Source organism: Giraffa tippelskirchi, chromosome 2 (assembly GCF_054371585.1).
Source record: "Giraffa tippelskirchi isolate mGirTip1 chromosome 2, T2T-mGirTip1v1.2.pri, whole genome shotgun sequence".
NCBI classification, from domain to species: domain Eukaryota; kingdom Metazoa; phylum Chordata; class Mammalia; order Artiodactyla; family Giraffidae; genus Giraffa; species Giraffa tippelskirchi.
Genome location: NC_137276.1, coordinates 119,131,576 through 119,146,526, shown reverse-complemented (window position 1 = coordinate 119,146,526; position 14,951 = coordinate 119,131,576). Strand labels below are relative to the sequence as shown.

Genomic DNA, 14,951 nt, shown 5'->3' with positions numbered 1-14,951 from the left:
AAAAAAAAGAAAGAAATAACTGCCATGGATGACTAGATTAGAAATACCAGGTACTTCTCTGAATTGCTTAAGCCTTTGCTGTAATTCCTGGAGATTAACATGTAGAGAGAGATGACAACATGGCAGCTGCAAAGTTGTTTTTAAAAAACAAAATTATTTCCCTAGTGTGGATACAGAATTGGGAGGTGAAGGAATGCTGCTTTGTAAAAGGGGGTGGAGCTGTTGACGGAAGGAACTTCAATGGAAGTTCCACTTGGCTGCAGCGCTAGTCTGAGCCCCAAATCTGGCCTGCTCCCCGGCCATCATCACCACCTCCGAAAACAGACACTAGTACTTGCCTTTTCCCTCCACTCCTCTCATCCACAGAGGTCCCCAAATAACTCCCAGTATCCAAACCACACAGCCTCTTGCACGGGATTTTAAACAATTCTGGAATGTTCACAGCCCAAAGCAAACATGACTTCTGAGAAGGTGAGTGGATATGGGTAAGCTGGAGATAATGCCCTTAGCGCCTTGGGGGAGGGAAGAGGCCACCTTGGGAGGGGAGTGAGGGCCTGTTTGGATCCGTGGTCTGAAGACACCTGGGCTGGAAGGGATCAGTTTTAATCCCCGTGCCTGCCAGTCGTGGCCTGTTAGCCTCCAGAGTTCCACCACCTGCCCAGGCACATCATATCTCTGTTCACAGCAGGCACTCACCCCGGAAAGGTCGGGGGATATTCCTGCACTGCTGGGACCCGCACACAAATATCAACTTATGTACACACTCCTCTTCTCTCATGTCTGTGTGGTGGGAGTCAGGCTGTCGTGCCTCACAGGGAGACGGGGTTATAGGAAGGCAGACTGTGTGCAGCACAGCCTCCCAGGAAAGAAGGGAACTGTAGAGTCTCCCTCTCCGAAGGGGAGCAGGCGGACAGGGTGATATTTTAACTGGTGGCCTAGGCGGTTGCACAACTCATCTTGATGCACAAAGCACTGTCTTCTAGAACATCTGGTTCTCAGCAGAGTCATGTAACGTCCATCTCTAAGGCAGGACTGAGGGTGCTTGTTCAAGGACCCAAGTGCGGTCAGCTTAAGGTATCAAAAGTCCTCCTTGACTTCGCTCCACACTTCTGCCTGGGCTGAGGGTGATGGGCTGAGTGCATCCCAGGCAGAGAGGCTTTGTTGTGGAAACACCCAGACCAGCTCCAGGCAAAGCTGGAAATTTGCAGCTCCTCTTTGGGGTCTTTCTGGACCTCTTTCTGTACCCCCATTATGGAGGGCTGTTGTCTGGAGTCCATTGCTTTCCTGCTGCTGAAGATTCATAGAATCTAAGTGTTCATTTAATTTTTCTTCCTCTTCCTGCCCAGATGCCAAATCCCATCACTGAAACACACACACACGCATGCCCACATGTACACACATATATACAAATACAAGCATGCACATACACACAAGAACACATACATACATAAAAGCACACATATACACGCACATGCGCACACACGTGGGGCTTCCCAGGTGGTGCAGTTGTAAAGAATCCACATGCCAGTTCAGGAGGCACAAGTGACTCAGGTTCAATCCTTGGGTCAGGAAGATCCCCTGGAGGAGTAAATGACAACCCACACCAGTATTCTTGCCTGGGAAATCCCATGGACAGAGGAACCTGGCGGGCTACAGTCCATGGGGTCACGAAACAGTCAGACAGGACTGAGCATGCATGCACTACTTCCTCTATGAAGACGCATGCGCATATATACACACATCCACACACATACATCCACACTTATACTCATGAACACACACACAGAGGTCAAATTTCTGACTTTCCCTGGGTCTTGTTCCCTCAGTCTTGCTCTCTGATAGTAATGAGATTTCATCAGATAAACCAGTCCCTGCTAATAAGTAAGCTACTTACTAGACTCATAGACTTCCTGCTGAAACAGTCATGGAAGATCTACTTTAATCCCCTTTCTTTTCAGAAAAGAGAAGCCCAGGCTCCAGGAGGTGAGAATTAGCTATTAGGGAAGCAGGACATGAAACGCCAGCATTGTGCCCACAGGGCGTTCTTCCTCCACACTCCCCTTCAGTGACACAGTGTCTTAACCAGTGAGAATGGATCACTTGCCAAAAACGCTTTTAAGAGTTATGTCTCTCCTGGGCTCTCCCACACAGCTCCTCCGAACCCTGTCTCACCTCTGCGAGCCTTTGTCTCCATCCATCATTTCTGGCAGATGGTGCCACTTCATACATTACAGAGAAGATCCAAGTCATCAGCTCGGTCCTCGGCTTTCCTCCCCAGCAGCCAACATTTCTGAGGTCTTTGATCTCATCTTTTCCCTTCTTGCCAGGCTAACCATCCTTTCTCTGGCCTGGTCTGTCCTCCCAAGCCCCTCTGCCTCCAGTCTCTGCTGCCTCAATCACACTCTCCTGGGGCAACTCCAGACCTGCCGCAGCACTAGACTCCTTCCTCCGATTTACAGAAACATCAGTTCTCCCTAGGGCTTCCCAGGTGGCTCAGGGATAACAAATCTGCTTGCCAACCAGGAGATGCAGGTTGGATCCGTGGCCTGGGAAGATGGCCTGGAGAAGGGAATGGCTACCCACTCCAGTATTCTTGCCTAGAAAATTTCATGGACAAAGGAGTCTGGCGGGCTACAGTCAGTCCAGGGCATTGCAAAGAGTTGGACACAAGTGAATGACTAACACTTCGACCAGCTCTCCCCAAATCTCTCCCCTTTCCCCTAAAGAGAACCTAACTCCCCTCACCTCTGTTACTGACCAACACCTTTACTGGCCTCTGCTTTTCTTCTCCTTTGCCAAATACTCAACCTTTGCAATCTGGTTTGTGGACCAGCAAAATTGTTTCTATAAAACTGTGTTCTGGGGTTCAGAGGTTAGGACTCTGTGCTCACTGCCAAGGGCGAGGGTTCTACCCCTGATCAGGGAACTAAGATTCCACAAACTGAACAGTGCGGTCAAAAAACAAAACAAAAACTGCTTCCTTTGGCCCTATTTGATACTGCATCACAATTTCTCCTTCTTGGTTTTCTTCCTAGGATTTCCATGATGCCCTTTGATCTGGGTTCTGCCTCTTCCATCTCCCCAATGTCTATGGCCAGCAGGCTTCTGGGTCAGCCCATTCATCCCCATAATGCCATCTCCCACCTGATCTGTCACTTGGTTTTCACCACCTCTTTCTCCCAGTTCCTTGCCTCTTACACACCACCACCTGCACTCAAAGGCACTGCCAAGGCCTCACTCTCATCTTGGCTAAATTTGATGCGTCCCCTGTCTCCCTAGCTGTGACTGCCAATGACATCTTAATCTTTATTTCTTTTTATTTAATTTTTTTTTTGGGGGGGGGCACGTCACTCAACTTGCAGGATCGTAGTTCCCTGACCAGGGATCGAACCTGTGCCTTTGAAGTGGAAGTGCAGAGTCCTAACCACTGGACTGCCAGGGAATTTAAAGCATTTTCATCTTTAGAGTCCTCTTGGATAACTCCCTTTCTGCCTTGCTACTTCAGCTCTGTCTGTGATACACTTGACTGTTTTTGATTCTACTCTAATTCCTTTATAAATATTTGTGATTGGTGAAATCACCTTCATGGTTCATTCTGAACATCACAGCCATGTATCCCAGACTCAGACAGTGTCTCCCTTCTTTTCCACGCCTCCCTCTTCCTACCAGTTTCAGTCTACTCTCCCAGGCCCAGAATTTGAGAGGCCCTCCAAGTTTGCCTGTGGCCAGCCTTGACCTTGGACTTTCTTCCCCTGACTTCTTTAGATAATGTAAGCTCTGTCCCCACCAGACTCCCACAGGTCTCTGCCAAATGCTGCTGCTAAGTTGCTTCAGTCGTGTCCGACTCTGTGCGACCCCATAGACGGCAGCCCACCAGGCTCCCCTGTCCCTGGGATTCTCCAGGCAAGAATACTGGAGTGGGTTGCCATTTCCTACTCCAATGCACGAAAGTGAAAAGTGAAAGTAAAGTCGCTCAGTCGTGTCCGACTCTTCGTGACCCCATGGACTGCAGCCCACCAGGCTCCTCTGTCCATGGGATTTTCCAGGCAAGAGTACTGGAGTGGGGTGCCATTGCCTTCTCCAGATGCTACCGTCTCCTAACTCTGCAACTTGGTCTGCAGGGCCACCTCTGCCTGGAACCCCATGTTCTTACCTCCCACCTATGACACCAGGGTTTCCCTAGATTCTCAGCTGGTGAAGAATCCGTCTGCAATGCAGGAGACCTGGGTCTGATCCCTGGGTTGGGAAGATCCCCTGTAGGAGGGCATGGCAACCCACTCTAGTATTCTTAGGCTTCCCTGGTGGCTCAGACAGTAAAGAATCTGCCTGTAATGCGGGAGACCTGGGTTCAGACCCTGGGTTGGGAAGATCCCCTGGAGCAGGGCATGGCAACCCACTCCAGTATTCTTGTCTGGAGAATCCCCATGGACAGAGGAGCCTGGCAGGCTACAGTCCATGCGGTCGCAAAGAGTTGGACACAACTGAGCAACTAAGCACAGCACATGATGACACCAGAGGGTAGAGGTGTGGCCTCTACCATGGTGCTGCGATCATGCTCCCAGAAGACCAGTTTGAAAGGATACATAATCATCACTTGGAGTTCAGTGATGAGAAGGGTTCTGAGGCCATATCCAGGCTCAGCAGGAAACAGTGTCCTGTTAGGTTATGTCATTTTGACAAAGCAAGGGTAAGAGTGACAGGAGTGGCTATCTGTGTCCCAGGCAAAAGTGAGCTTCAGGGATTTCCCTGGCAGTCTAGTGGTTAAGACTCTGTACTTCCAATGTAGAGGGCCCGGGTTCCATCCCTGGTGGAGGGACTAAGATCCCACATGCAGTGGGCACAACTGAAAAAAAAAAACCCTGGAATTGAGCTTCACCCTCTGCTGAAACTCACCATTTCTTTCACATTTCTTTCACGGAATTAAAAAAAAAATTACCTTCCAACATGCAATCTTTCTTTGCGACATTTCTCACTTGTTTGGGTCAAGGATTATAACTGGCTCCTCTTAGAATCTCCAGTAATATTTGGCTCATTCTCTTGCACATAGTAGGTAACACACTGGATCAGTAGAGGAGTGATTTTTGTCCTTGAGGTTTTAGGCCTAGAGCAATCCAACCTAGGAAACATTTTGGGCGTGGGAATCCTTTGGCAGTATACTTCTCAAGACAAGAGGCTTCTAAGGTTGATCCTCAGGGCTGCATGTCCCTGAATAACAGTCTTATTCCTTTAATAAAAACAAAGGAGGTGGCTTCCCTGGTGGCTCAGTGATAAAAAATCCACTTGCCAATGCAGGAGACACGGGTTCAATCCCTGATTTGGGAAGATCACACATGCCACGGAGCAATAGGGCCCGTGCACCACAACTATTAAGCCTGGGCTCGAGAGCCTAAGAGACGCAACCGCTGAAGTCCACATGCCCTAAAGCCCAGGCTCCACAACCAAAGAAGTCACTGCAAAGAGAAGCCCGCATATCACAACTGGAAAAAAACCTTAGAATCAACAAAGACTCAGCACAGCCAAAAAGTAAAATAAATGAAAATGTCTTTTAAAAAACAAAAAATAGAGGGACTTCCCTCATAGTCTAGAGGTTAAGAATCCACCTTCCAATGCAGGAGACATGGGTTTGATCCCTGGTTGGAGAACTAGGATCCCACATGCCTCGGGGCAACACACCACAGCAAGAAGCCCCTAACAAACACCTAACACAGTCATAAATAAATAAAGGAGCCAGATGGAGGCTGGGGGAGGCTGAGACAGGCTCACCGCCCTGAAGCAGAGGCAGTAGTAATACCAACAGTAGTGGGCCCTGTGAGCCATAGCAGTGGTCCAGACCTCTAAGTCGCATTGTGATGGGAGGAAATAGGTACTGAGCACCTACAAAGTGCCAGGCAAATATGCATGTGCAGCCTGGCACCTCTGCTTCTTCCTTTTTTTTCTTTTTTTATTGGCCATGCTGTGGCTTACAGGATCTTAGTTCCCTGACCAGGGATTGAATCCAGGCCTTCTGCAGTAGAAGCACGGATTCTTAACCACTGGATCACCGGGGAATTGACAGTACCCTTGATTTCTCATTGCATAACTTCTATGAGTGAATCCCCGAGCCTCAGTTTCCTCATCTGTAAATTGCAGTAATAATGCTTCCTTCTTTTGGAAGGCAAAGAGATTATGTAGCCATCTCCCCAAGCAAAGTGCTTGCAATCTATCAATAACGCTCATTAGCAGCAAACTATTACTCTCATTCGGAGAAGGCAATGGCACCCCACTCCAGTACTTTGCCTGGAAAATCCCATGGACAGAGGAGCCTGGTAGACTACAGTCCATGGGGTCGCTAAGAGTCGGACACGACTGAGCGACTTCACTTTCACTTTTCCCTTTCATACACTGGAGAAGGAAATGGCAACTCACTCCAGTATTCTTGCCTGGAGAATCCCAGGGACGGCAGAGCCTGGTGGGCTGCCATCTATGGGGTCGCACAGAGTCGGACACGACTGAAGCGACTTAGCAGCAGCAGCATTACTCTCATTATTACTAGAGACAGATCATCACCCTCATTTCCATTTGAAAGAACTGATTCCCAGAGAGCTTTAATCGTCAAGCCAAAGTCACAGGGTTCAGCAGGAGAGGTGGGCCCCAAACCCAGTCCACGTACAGTCCACATGTGGTCATGGCGGCCTCTTGGGGGAATTTACTGTCCTGTTCTCAGCCATTAATTCCTACTGAATGTAATTTTATCAAACATGAATTATTTGGTTGTGAATACAGACGATCCAAGTAAAGATGTGTTACTGATCAATATTCAGTGTCTGAGTCCAGGGGGAACACCAGGAAAGGAAGATGAAAAAAACAAGGTGTGCCATCAGACAGGACAGATGCCATCAACCTGGCTGGAAGTCCTTTTTCAAGACGCAACTCCTACCAGAGCCCAGGTGCAGTCCCCTTCTCCTGCTTTCTGGCAGGACCTGGGCACTTACCCTTCCCTCTGCCTGAACCAGCCTCCCCTCCCTCCTTGCCTGACAAGTTTTCTCACTTCAACTGCAAGGACTCTACCTCAGAAGGCTTCCTCCACAGAAAAATCTACCCATCTGGGAGGCCTCCTCCCCTCCCCCCTCCCCCCCCCTTCTCTCTCCTTCTCCTCCTCAGGAAGGCCTCCTCCTCCTCAGGAAGTCCTCCTCCCCCTTCTCCCCCTCTTTCTCTCCCTCCTCCTCCTCCTCTGGAAGGCCTCCTCCTCCTCCTCAGGAAGGCCTCCTCCTCCTCCCTCTCCTCCTCCTCCTCAGGAAGGCCTCCTCCTCCTCCTCCTCAGGAAGTCCTCCTCCTCCTCAGGAAGGTCTCCTCCCCCTCCTCCCCCCCCTCCTCCTCAGGAAGGCCTCCTCCTCCTCCTTAGGAAGGCCTCCTCCTCTTCCTCTTCCTCTTCCTCAGGAAGGCCTCCTCCTCTTCAGGAAGGCCTCCCCTTTCTCCTCTTCCTCCCCAGGAAGGCCTCTTCCTTCTCCTCAGGAAGGCTTCCTCCTCCTCCCCCTTCTCCTCCTCAGGAAGGCCTCCTCCTATTCCCCCTCCTCCTCTTCCCCCTCCTCCTCTTCAGGAAGGCCTCCCCTTTCTCCTCTTCCTCCTCAGGAAGGCCTCTTCCTTCTTCTCAGGAAGGCCTCCTCTTCCTCCCCCACCTCCTCCTCAGGAAGGCCTCCTCCTCCTCCTCAGGAAGGCCTGCTCCCCCTCCTCCTCCTCCTCCTCCTTAGGAATCCTTCTCCTCCGCCTCCTCAGATTATCCAGTTATCAGTGTCCCTGCAATTCTCTGTCCTCAGTTCTGAACCAGAACTTACTACCTTGTACTGGATTACCTATTCATTTGTATGGGTCTCTTTCCTACTAAGCTGAAACTTCCTTCAAAGAATGAAGCTAGCATTGCTCCTATTCGCCCTTCCAGGGACACAGAGCAGGATCAGAGGAGGTATTTGTTGAGTAAATGAAGTCACCTTGTCCACCATCCTGTGCTTCAGTTCCACCAAGAGTTGTATTTTCTATTTTGGTTTTATATGTACCACATACTGGGGCTTTCTTGCCTCCCCTTAGAAGACACACCACACAAGCTAATAAATATTCTTTGCTGGCTGCCTTCCATCACTGGAGCCTGTCTGCCATCCACACAGAGACAGCTACAGTAGGGGGACCACCTTATCCTGTGCATCCAAGGCAAAACAAAATGATTCAACACTTCCCAAACAAGCACGCAAGATGCAAATGGTTTCAAAAAATAGACCCCAAACTAAACTGAACACAAATACCAACGGAAGAAAAGCAGACAGACAGAAAGAGCTACATGAAAGTCTAGGTATACCCAGGGCAGGTTTACTTAGCTCTGCCCTGCAGACTTTTTCTGACACACACACAGGTATCCTATACAAAAAGGTAACTGGAGGTCTTCTAGTATAACTGGAAGTCTGCAGATGCTTCCAGATACTTCCAAAAACGTCTAGATACCCTACACATGTACTCTTTTTGAGAGCAGCGAGAAAGTTCACCAAAGGTGTGAGATAGTCTGTGACTGGAGGATTGCCAGACATTTATTAAGCATCTACTATGTGCCAGGCATGTGCCAGGTATTGTCACCTACCTACCTACTGACCTGATTGCATTCATTTTTCTAAGTCCCCTGAGGTAGGTTGTTAGTTCTGTTCTACAATCGAGGAAACTGAGGCTCAGTGTTTATGATTCATACACTGCAAAGGGGGAGTCTTGATCCCCTGAGCTGTCCGATTCTTAGTTTAATATACTTCCCATTATCCACAGACATTTATGTGCAAATGTTAATTAAGAAACCAAACCTGGGCTCTGCTAGGTCATGTATGTGAAGAGTAGGCTCCAGGCTCACCTGGCAGTAGCCCTAAGGGACTTGGGGGAGGGAATCCCCATTTTCACTCCTTGCAGGCCAACCCTAGGCCTGGCTGGAGCTGGAGACCCGTGCCTGGCAAGTCACCCTTGCCCTCTGCAGTACCTCTGAGGTCACAGTGCCCAGCTTTGGAGGCCTTGCCATTCATGCCCAGCCTGATTCCAAGTGTCCCCTGGGAGGTGCCCGGCCCAAGGTGGGCTGGGGGCTGCCTGAGGGAGGTACCCCACAACTAGAGAGCAGGGCCAACTTATTTGACTTAATCAGTGAAGACAAAGCCACTTCTCATGAAGATCCCACAAACAAAAAGACACTTCCAGCTTCCCCAAGGGAAACAAATATCCAACTCTTCCCCTCCCCAACTTGCTTATACCTCTGGGCAAGATCCTCAGGAAGGCTTGAATATGCAGTGGGGAATGCCTACCCACTCCAGTATTCTTGCCTGGAGAATCCTATGGACAGAGGAGTCTGGCGGGCTACAGGCCACTGGGTCGAAAAGAGTAGGGCACAATTGAGCGACTAACACGTTCACTTTTTTTCACCCCCACCCCAGAGGTAGCACATGAACTAAATTCAGGTGTAGGTCACTCGTACCAAGTCTTTCCTGAAATTGGGACGGGGGAAGGGAGAGACAGCCATATGCAGGAAACAAACAAACAAACAAAAAATCCCAACAATCTTCTAAAGGTAGGAAAGGAGAAATAGTTAAGTATTAAGAAACATAGAATATAAGAAATTGTTGAGTTGCAGGTTAGTGCAAAGTGATGTTCTGAAAAGAATGGCTTTTGGTTCCAACAGCTGAGACTCCATTCCTGCTTCTCCACCTACTATTGTAGGTCTTGGACAAGTCCATCCACCCTTCTGGGCCTCAGAGTCCTCCTCTCTAGTATGGGGGCAGTGGTACCAGGATGACTACTGGCAGGTGCCCTGCTAGCTTCCTCTTCCTCTCAGATTCTCTCTCTCCTTGTAACAAGAGCTCCGGAGGGAATACAGGGTCCTCAGAAACCATCACATAGAGGTCCCAGCTCCAGGCTCCAGTCACAGGGGAATAGCAGAAGCCAGGTTTGCACTGAAATCCTTAGTTCAGGGTCTAGAAGGAGGGGTCTGCTTTCCTCAACCCGCTGACAGTCCCTTCGCAGCCCTCACCTGGCCTAAGGAGACTCAGCCAGTCCCCCTCGGCCTCCTGGGAGGAGGAGTTGGGGGCTTAGGCTGTCTCTCTCTGTTTTCCTCCTTCCCCCATAGAAACGCATGGTCCTCTTTACTCTAGCTGAGTGCCCGCTGGGTCTGAGTAAGGTTGCTCTCCGGAGCCGCTGTGGGTCTCTGCCTCAGGTCCCCAGAGTAGGGGAAAGAAATGTTTTCCGGGCTGCTAGTGGCTCTTCGCTCACCTGCTGGCCCTGCCACGGAGCCGGGCATCGCTTGGCGTGTGGGCTGAGGAAGGCTCAGAGCGCCGGGCGGAATGTCTCCGCCTGCGGCAGCCAGCCCTCTCTGAGCTATGCCTCTGGTCTGCCTGGGGGCGGGATGCGGTGAGGGGGGTGATGCTCCCAACCCAGGGGACTCCGGACAGGCCTCGAAGGAGCTGAAGTGCGGATAGGAGGCAGCCCGCAGTCCCCTCCCTGCAGCCTCTCGGGGGAGCCGGGCGACCGAGCCGCCACCTCCGGAGGCGCGCGGCGCTGCCCCAGGGGCACAGGTAACAGGGTGCGAGGATCCCCGCTCCAGGCCCCGCCGCCCCGGTCCGTTACCTTCCACTTTGGTGAGGGTCAGAACTGGACTGTTGCAGGCGCTGAGCGGGGCCACCCGGGCCGAGTGCTTCTTCATGATGAGCCGTCAGCCTGCAGGAGCGCCGCCGCCGATCGCCTACATCCTGGGGCCGGCTGGAGCGCGCCTCGCGGGCCCGTCGGCCTCCTCCCGGGAGGAGCGAGAGCTGCTGGCCGTCCCGGCCCTGCCTCCCGGGGCCGCCGGCCCGGCTCCCGTCGCCTCGCAGGGCTCACTGCGGCGGCCACCCCGCGGAGCGCATCGTCCCCGGCCGCGCAGCCACTCCACACCCGCGCGCACAGCCTCCCGCTCCGAGGTTGCCGCAAACTCCAACGTCACGTCCAAGTGCACTCCCCGCTCCCACCCCGCGGGCTCACCTGCTCCGCCCCCGCCCCGGGCCGCCCAGCCCCGCAGCCCGGCTTCCTCCCTCCGAGCTCGGCCCGGAGGGTTGCCTCCGGTCGGGGCGGGGGGCCGGTCCGCAGCTCCCCGGCAGCCCCTGTCCTTTGCTGAGACCAGCGCACGGGAGGCGAGGCCCAGAGAACTTAGCCTCAGAGGTTCACGAGTTTAAACAGGGAGCTACTGACTTCGGATGGGCAGCTAGCCTCCTCCCTGCGCAAAATCCTGAATTATTGGTTTAAGAGAAGAGTCATAAAAATGCAAAGCTTTCCCAGGCTGGCATTAACTTCTTTGGAAGTCTGGGGGCACGTTATTCTGCCTGATCTCCTGGACAGCTCTTTTTCCTTTTGAGGATGATGCCGAGTCCAGAGAAGCAAGGCTGCCACAAGAAAACAAAGGCTTGGGACTTCTGCCCCTACCCTGGTGCCCCAGTCCTGAGAGGTCCGACTCCCTGGGAAGCAGGGAAAGCTTCACTTCAGCCCAGATCCTAGGTTTCTGCTGCAGCTTTCGCCTCTGCAAGCACTGGTCTCACCGCTCCCACTCTGACTCACCTGTAAGCTACTGGCCAATGATGCTTGATTAAAAGCAATGACATACCTCTTGCATCACTGGCTGGGCGATCCCTGAGTGACTACCCGGTCCCCAGGAAGTTTATCTCATGATAGTGCATCATCACAGGTGCCCAGCCATCATCCTTGTGGAAAGGATGCACAGGATTTGTGTAGTCCAGGAACTCTAAGGGCTTTATGGGCCTCTCGTTCATGCAGGCCGAGACATCAGTTTTGGTCTCATTCTCCACTGGGAATCTGAAGGCTCCGTGCTGATTCCAGGTGGGTTTTGTTGTTACTGTTAAGCCCTTACCTCCCACTCTATCTGGTTTCCTGTCACAAAGTGGATGTTCCACTCTATGATGTCATTTTTATCCCCCATAAGGGTAACTCAGTGGCATGGCAGAGGTGGAGAGGGGTCTTACAGCAATCTGGTTTCCCTAGCGTGGAACCTACCAGGTGTCTCTGGTGACCTCCACCTGCAGGCTCCCAGATCGCTGGTGGAAGTTGTTCCTACCAGTTGCTTTTGTAGGGTTCTTGTTATTCGCTTGCTCTCTAGAACTCCAGAAATGAATAGCATGACTGCTGGGTCTCCAAAAAGCCAGGGCTTCCCAGGGTCGCTGCCTCATTGCTCTAGCAAAGGAAAGGCCCTCTAGTGGTGGCCTTCGCACTATGCGCCTCTTACTCGGACCTTGTCCCCAGAATCCTAGAGATGACACCAGTTAGTCAATAAACCATTCCCTTCTTTGTAAAAATTAAGCATCAATAAAACAAACAAACAAAAAGAAAACCAAAAACTCGAAAAATCTCATCTATTAAAGAAGACCTTTCAACATAATAATTCACATGTGTTGTTTCATCAATCAACATTTGCTACATACACAATAACTAAATAAAATAAACATCACATCATAACTTAGCCATTTTATGAGCACTATGTATCACGTACTGTGCTAAGTGCTTTACATAAATCACTTCATTTTCTACTCACAAAAGCTCTGCAAAATTGTTGTTGCTTAGTTTTACAAGTGGGGAAACTGAGGCTAAGAGAAATGAACTAAAATGTCCCAGGTCATATAGTAACCAGCTGAGCAGGAATTTATTTATTTTTCTATTTATTTTTCAATGGAGGAAAATTATTTTACAATGTTATGCTGGTTTCTGCCATACAACAGCTTGAATCAGCCTTTATACACATATCCTCTCCCTCTTGAGCCTCCCTCCCCTCCCCGTATCCCCTCTCCCCCAGGTCATCATAGAGCATCAGGCTTGGCTCCCCGTGTTAGAGAGCAAATTCTCACCAGCCATCTATTTTACACATGGTACTGTATCACTGTCGATGCTACTTTCTCCATTCGTCCCACACTTTCCCCACTGTGTCCACAAGTCCATTCTCTACATCAGTGTCTCTATTTTTTCCCTTGAGCAACTCTGAACAAATCAAAAGCCTATACTTACAACTGCTATGCTATTCTCTTATGTTATAAAATGTAGAAATTCCATGTAACTATTCCAGGTGAGGTGGGAGACACAGTAATCGTAATCCATTTCCTTTCATTTGACTGTGGTTTTAGAAGAGCTCATCATGCTCATGTTTGTCTGGACTGTCCAAATTCACTTTGCTGCACAGGTCACAACCAAAATGTCCAATAAGTGTCTGTCTAGCTGATTTTTTAGTTATCTGTGCATGCGTGCACACGAAGTCGCTTCAGTCGTGTCCAACTCTTTGTGATTCTATGGACTGTAGCCCACTAGGCTCCTCTGTCCATGGGATTCTCCAGGCAAGAATACTGGAGTGGGTTGCCATGCCCTCCTCCAGGGGATCTTTCGTGACCCAGGGATTGGACCCACATTTCTTATGTCTTCTGTATTGGCAAGCAGGTTCTTTACCCCTAGTGCCACCTGGGAAACCCTTTAAGGTATCTATTTACTATTTATTGCAATCTTATGTGTAATTCAAATAGATAATTAAATATCACTAAATACCCTTGCCATTAATTTCACTCTAGGACGTTTTGATACCCAAGAGGTCATCACCTCCTCGTGGCTTTCAAGTTCTGCTTATCAAAGAGGTAGTATGGTACCAGTTCTCAACTTCCTCCCCTTAGTTTTAAGCATTGAGTGTTTTTCTCTATTCAACTCTATCAGCCTGTGTGCTCCCTCACCTTGTGTTTCAAATAAGAAACAAAGTTCCTCCACTCCTTTTTAAAATATTATGTTATTTATTTTTTTGCCACACCACCAGCTTGCAGAATCTTAGTTCCCTGGCCAGGGATGGAATCCATGCCCTCTGCAGTGGAAGCTTGGATTCTTAAGCACCAGACATCAGGGAAGCCCCCTCCACTTCTTTTGAAATCAGGAGACCCTGCTACTTTCCATAGGAACACTGATACTCCTCAGTGCACATCCTTTTGGGGAGTAGGTGTGATGCATGCGTGCTAAGTCACTTCAGTCGTGTTAACTCTGTGTGATCCCCTGGACTCTAGCCTGCCAGGCTCCTTTGTCCATGGGATTCTCCAGGCAAGAATACTAGAATGGGTGGCCATTTCCTTCTCCAAGGTGTGATGGGGATGCATATTTAAAAACTCACATACATAAAAGTATTCTAGAAAGTTAACTCTGTACTGGTGTATGAGTATAAACCAGTATTTTAAAAATTTTAACAATTTAAAACTCTGTGCTGGAGCTAGGCTATAATGATCTAATTCAGGGATACCTAGAAAATCACCAAGTTTCCCACTCAACACGCAAATCTCAAATTAAAAAAAAAAAAAAAGATGCTAGTAATTCTTTCAACAACAACAAAAAAAAGACATGATCCTTGAAATATCAGTGGAAACTACTCTGTATAAATAATATCCAGGCCAGAAGATGGATCACTTGACCTCTGTTCTTCTTTGGAGGGTATGTTGTAGCTTACTCACTAAGTCGTGTCTGACTCTTTTGCAACCCCAATGACTGTAGCCTGGCAGGTTCCTTTGTCCATGGGGTTCTCCAGGCAAGAATACCAGACTGAGTAGCCATTCCCTTCTCCGGGGGATTTTCCCCACCCAAGGGAAAATCCTTGGGTCTTGAACCCGGGTCTCCTGCATTGCAGATTCTTTACCACTGAGCCACCTGGGAAGTCCCTTTGGAGAGTATGAGAGGGAGCCAATAACTGAACGATACTATTGGGCATCCACCTGTCTTAAATTTAGTATTACAGGGATTAATCCAAAAGCAGATCTGGGATGACATTTTTCAGGACATATTCATTAACAGATCTTCCTTGCCATCTTCTAAAAATGTATGGTTCACTCATCAAAGTCAAGCATCTGGTCAGCTCTGCATCAGATGGCCGCTGTTCTGACAGAAGCGTGTTCTTTGTCTCTGACCCCACT

At 49.8% G+C, this 14,951-nt stretch overlaps 1 protein-coding gene across 2 annotated transcripts in view; it reads right to left on the bottom strand.

Moving 5' to 3' along the window:
* Positions 1-14,951, bottom strand: part of SLC35F3 (solute carrier family 35 member F3) — a 409,744-nt gene that overhangs the window by 121,578 nt on the left and 273,215 nt on the right. Inside the window, exon 1 of one of the 2 annotated variants that reach the window (XM_081570394.1) lies at positions 10,615-10,690. The exons of the other annotated variant lie outside the window; for it this stretch is intronic. Within the exon in view, the coding sequence (XP_081426520.1) occupies positions 10,615-10,690 (76 nt within the window). Of the gene's footprint in view, positions 1-10,614; positions 10,691-14,951 lie in introns of those variants that run through there. 2 annotated transcript variants of the gene reach the window in all.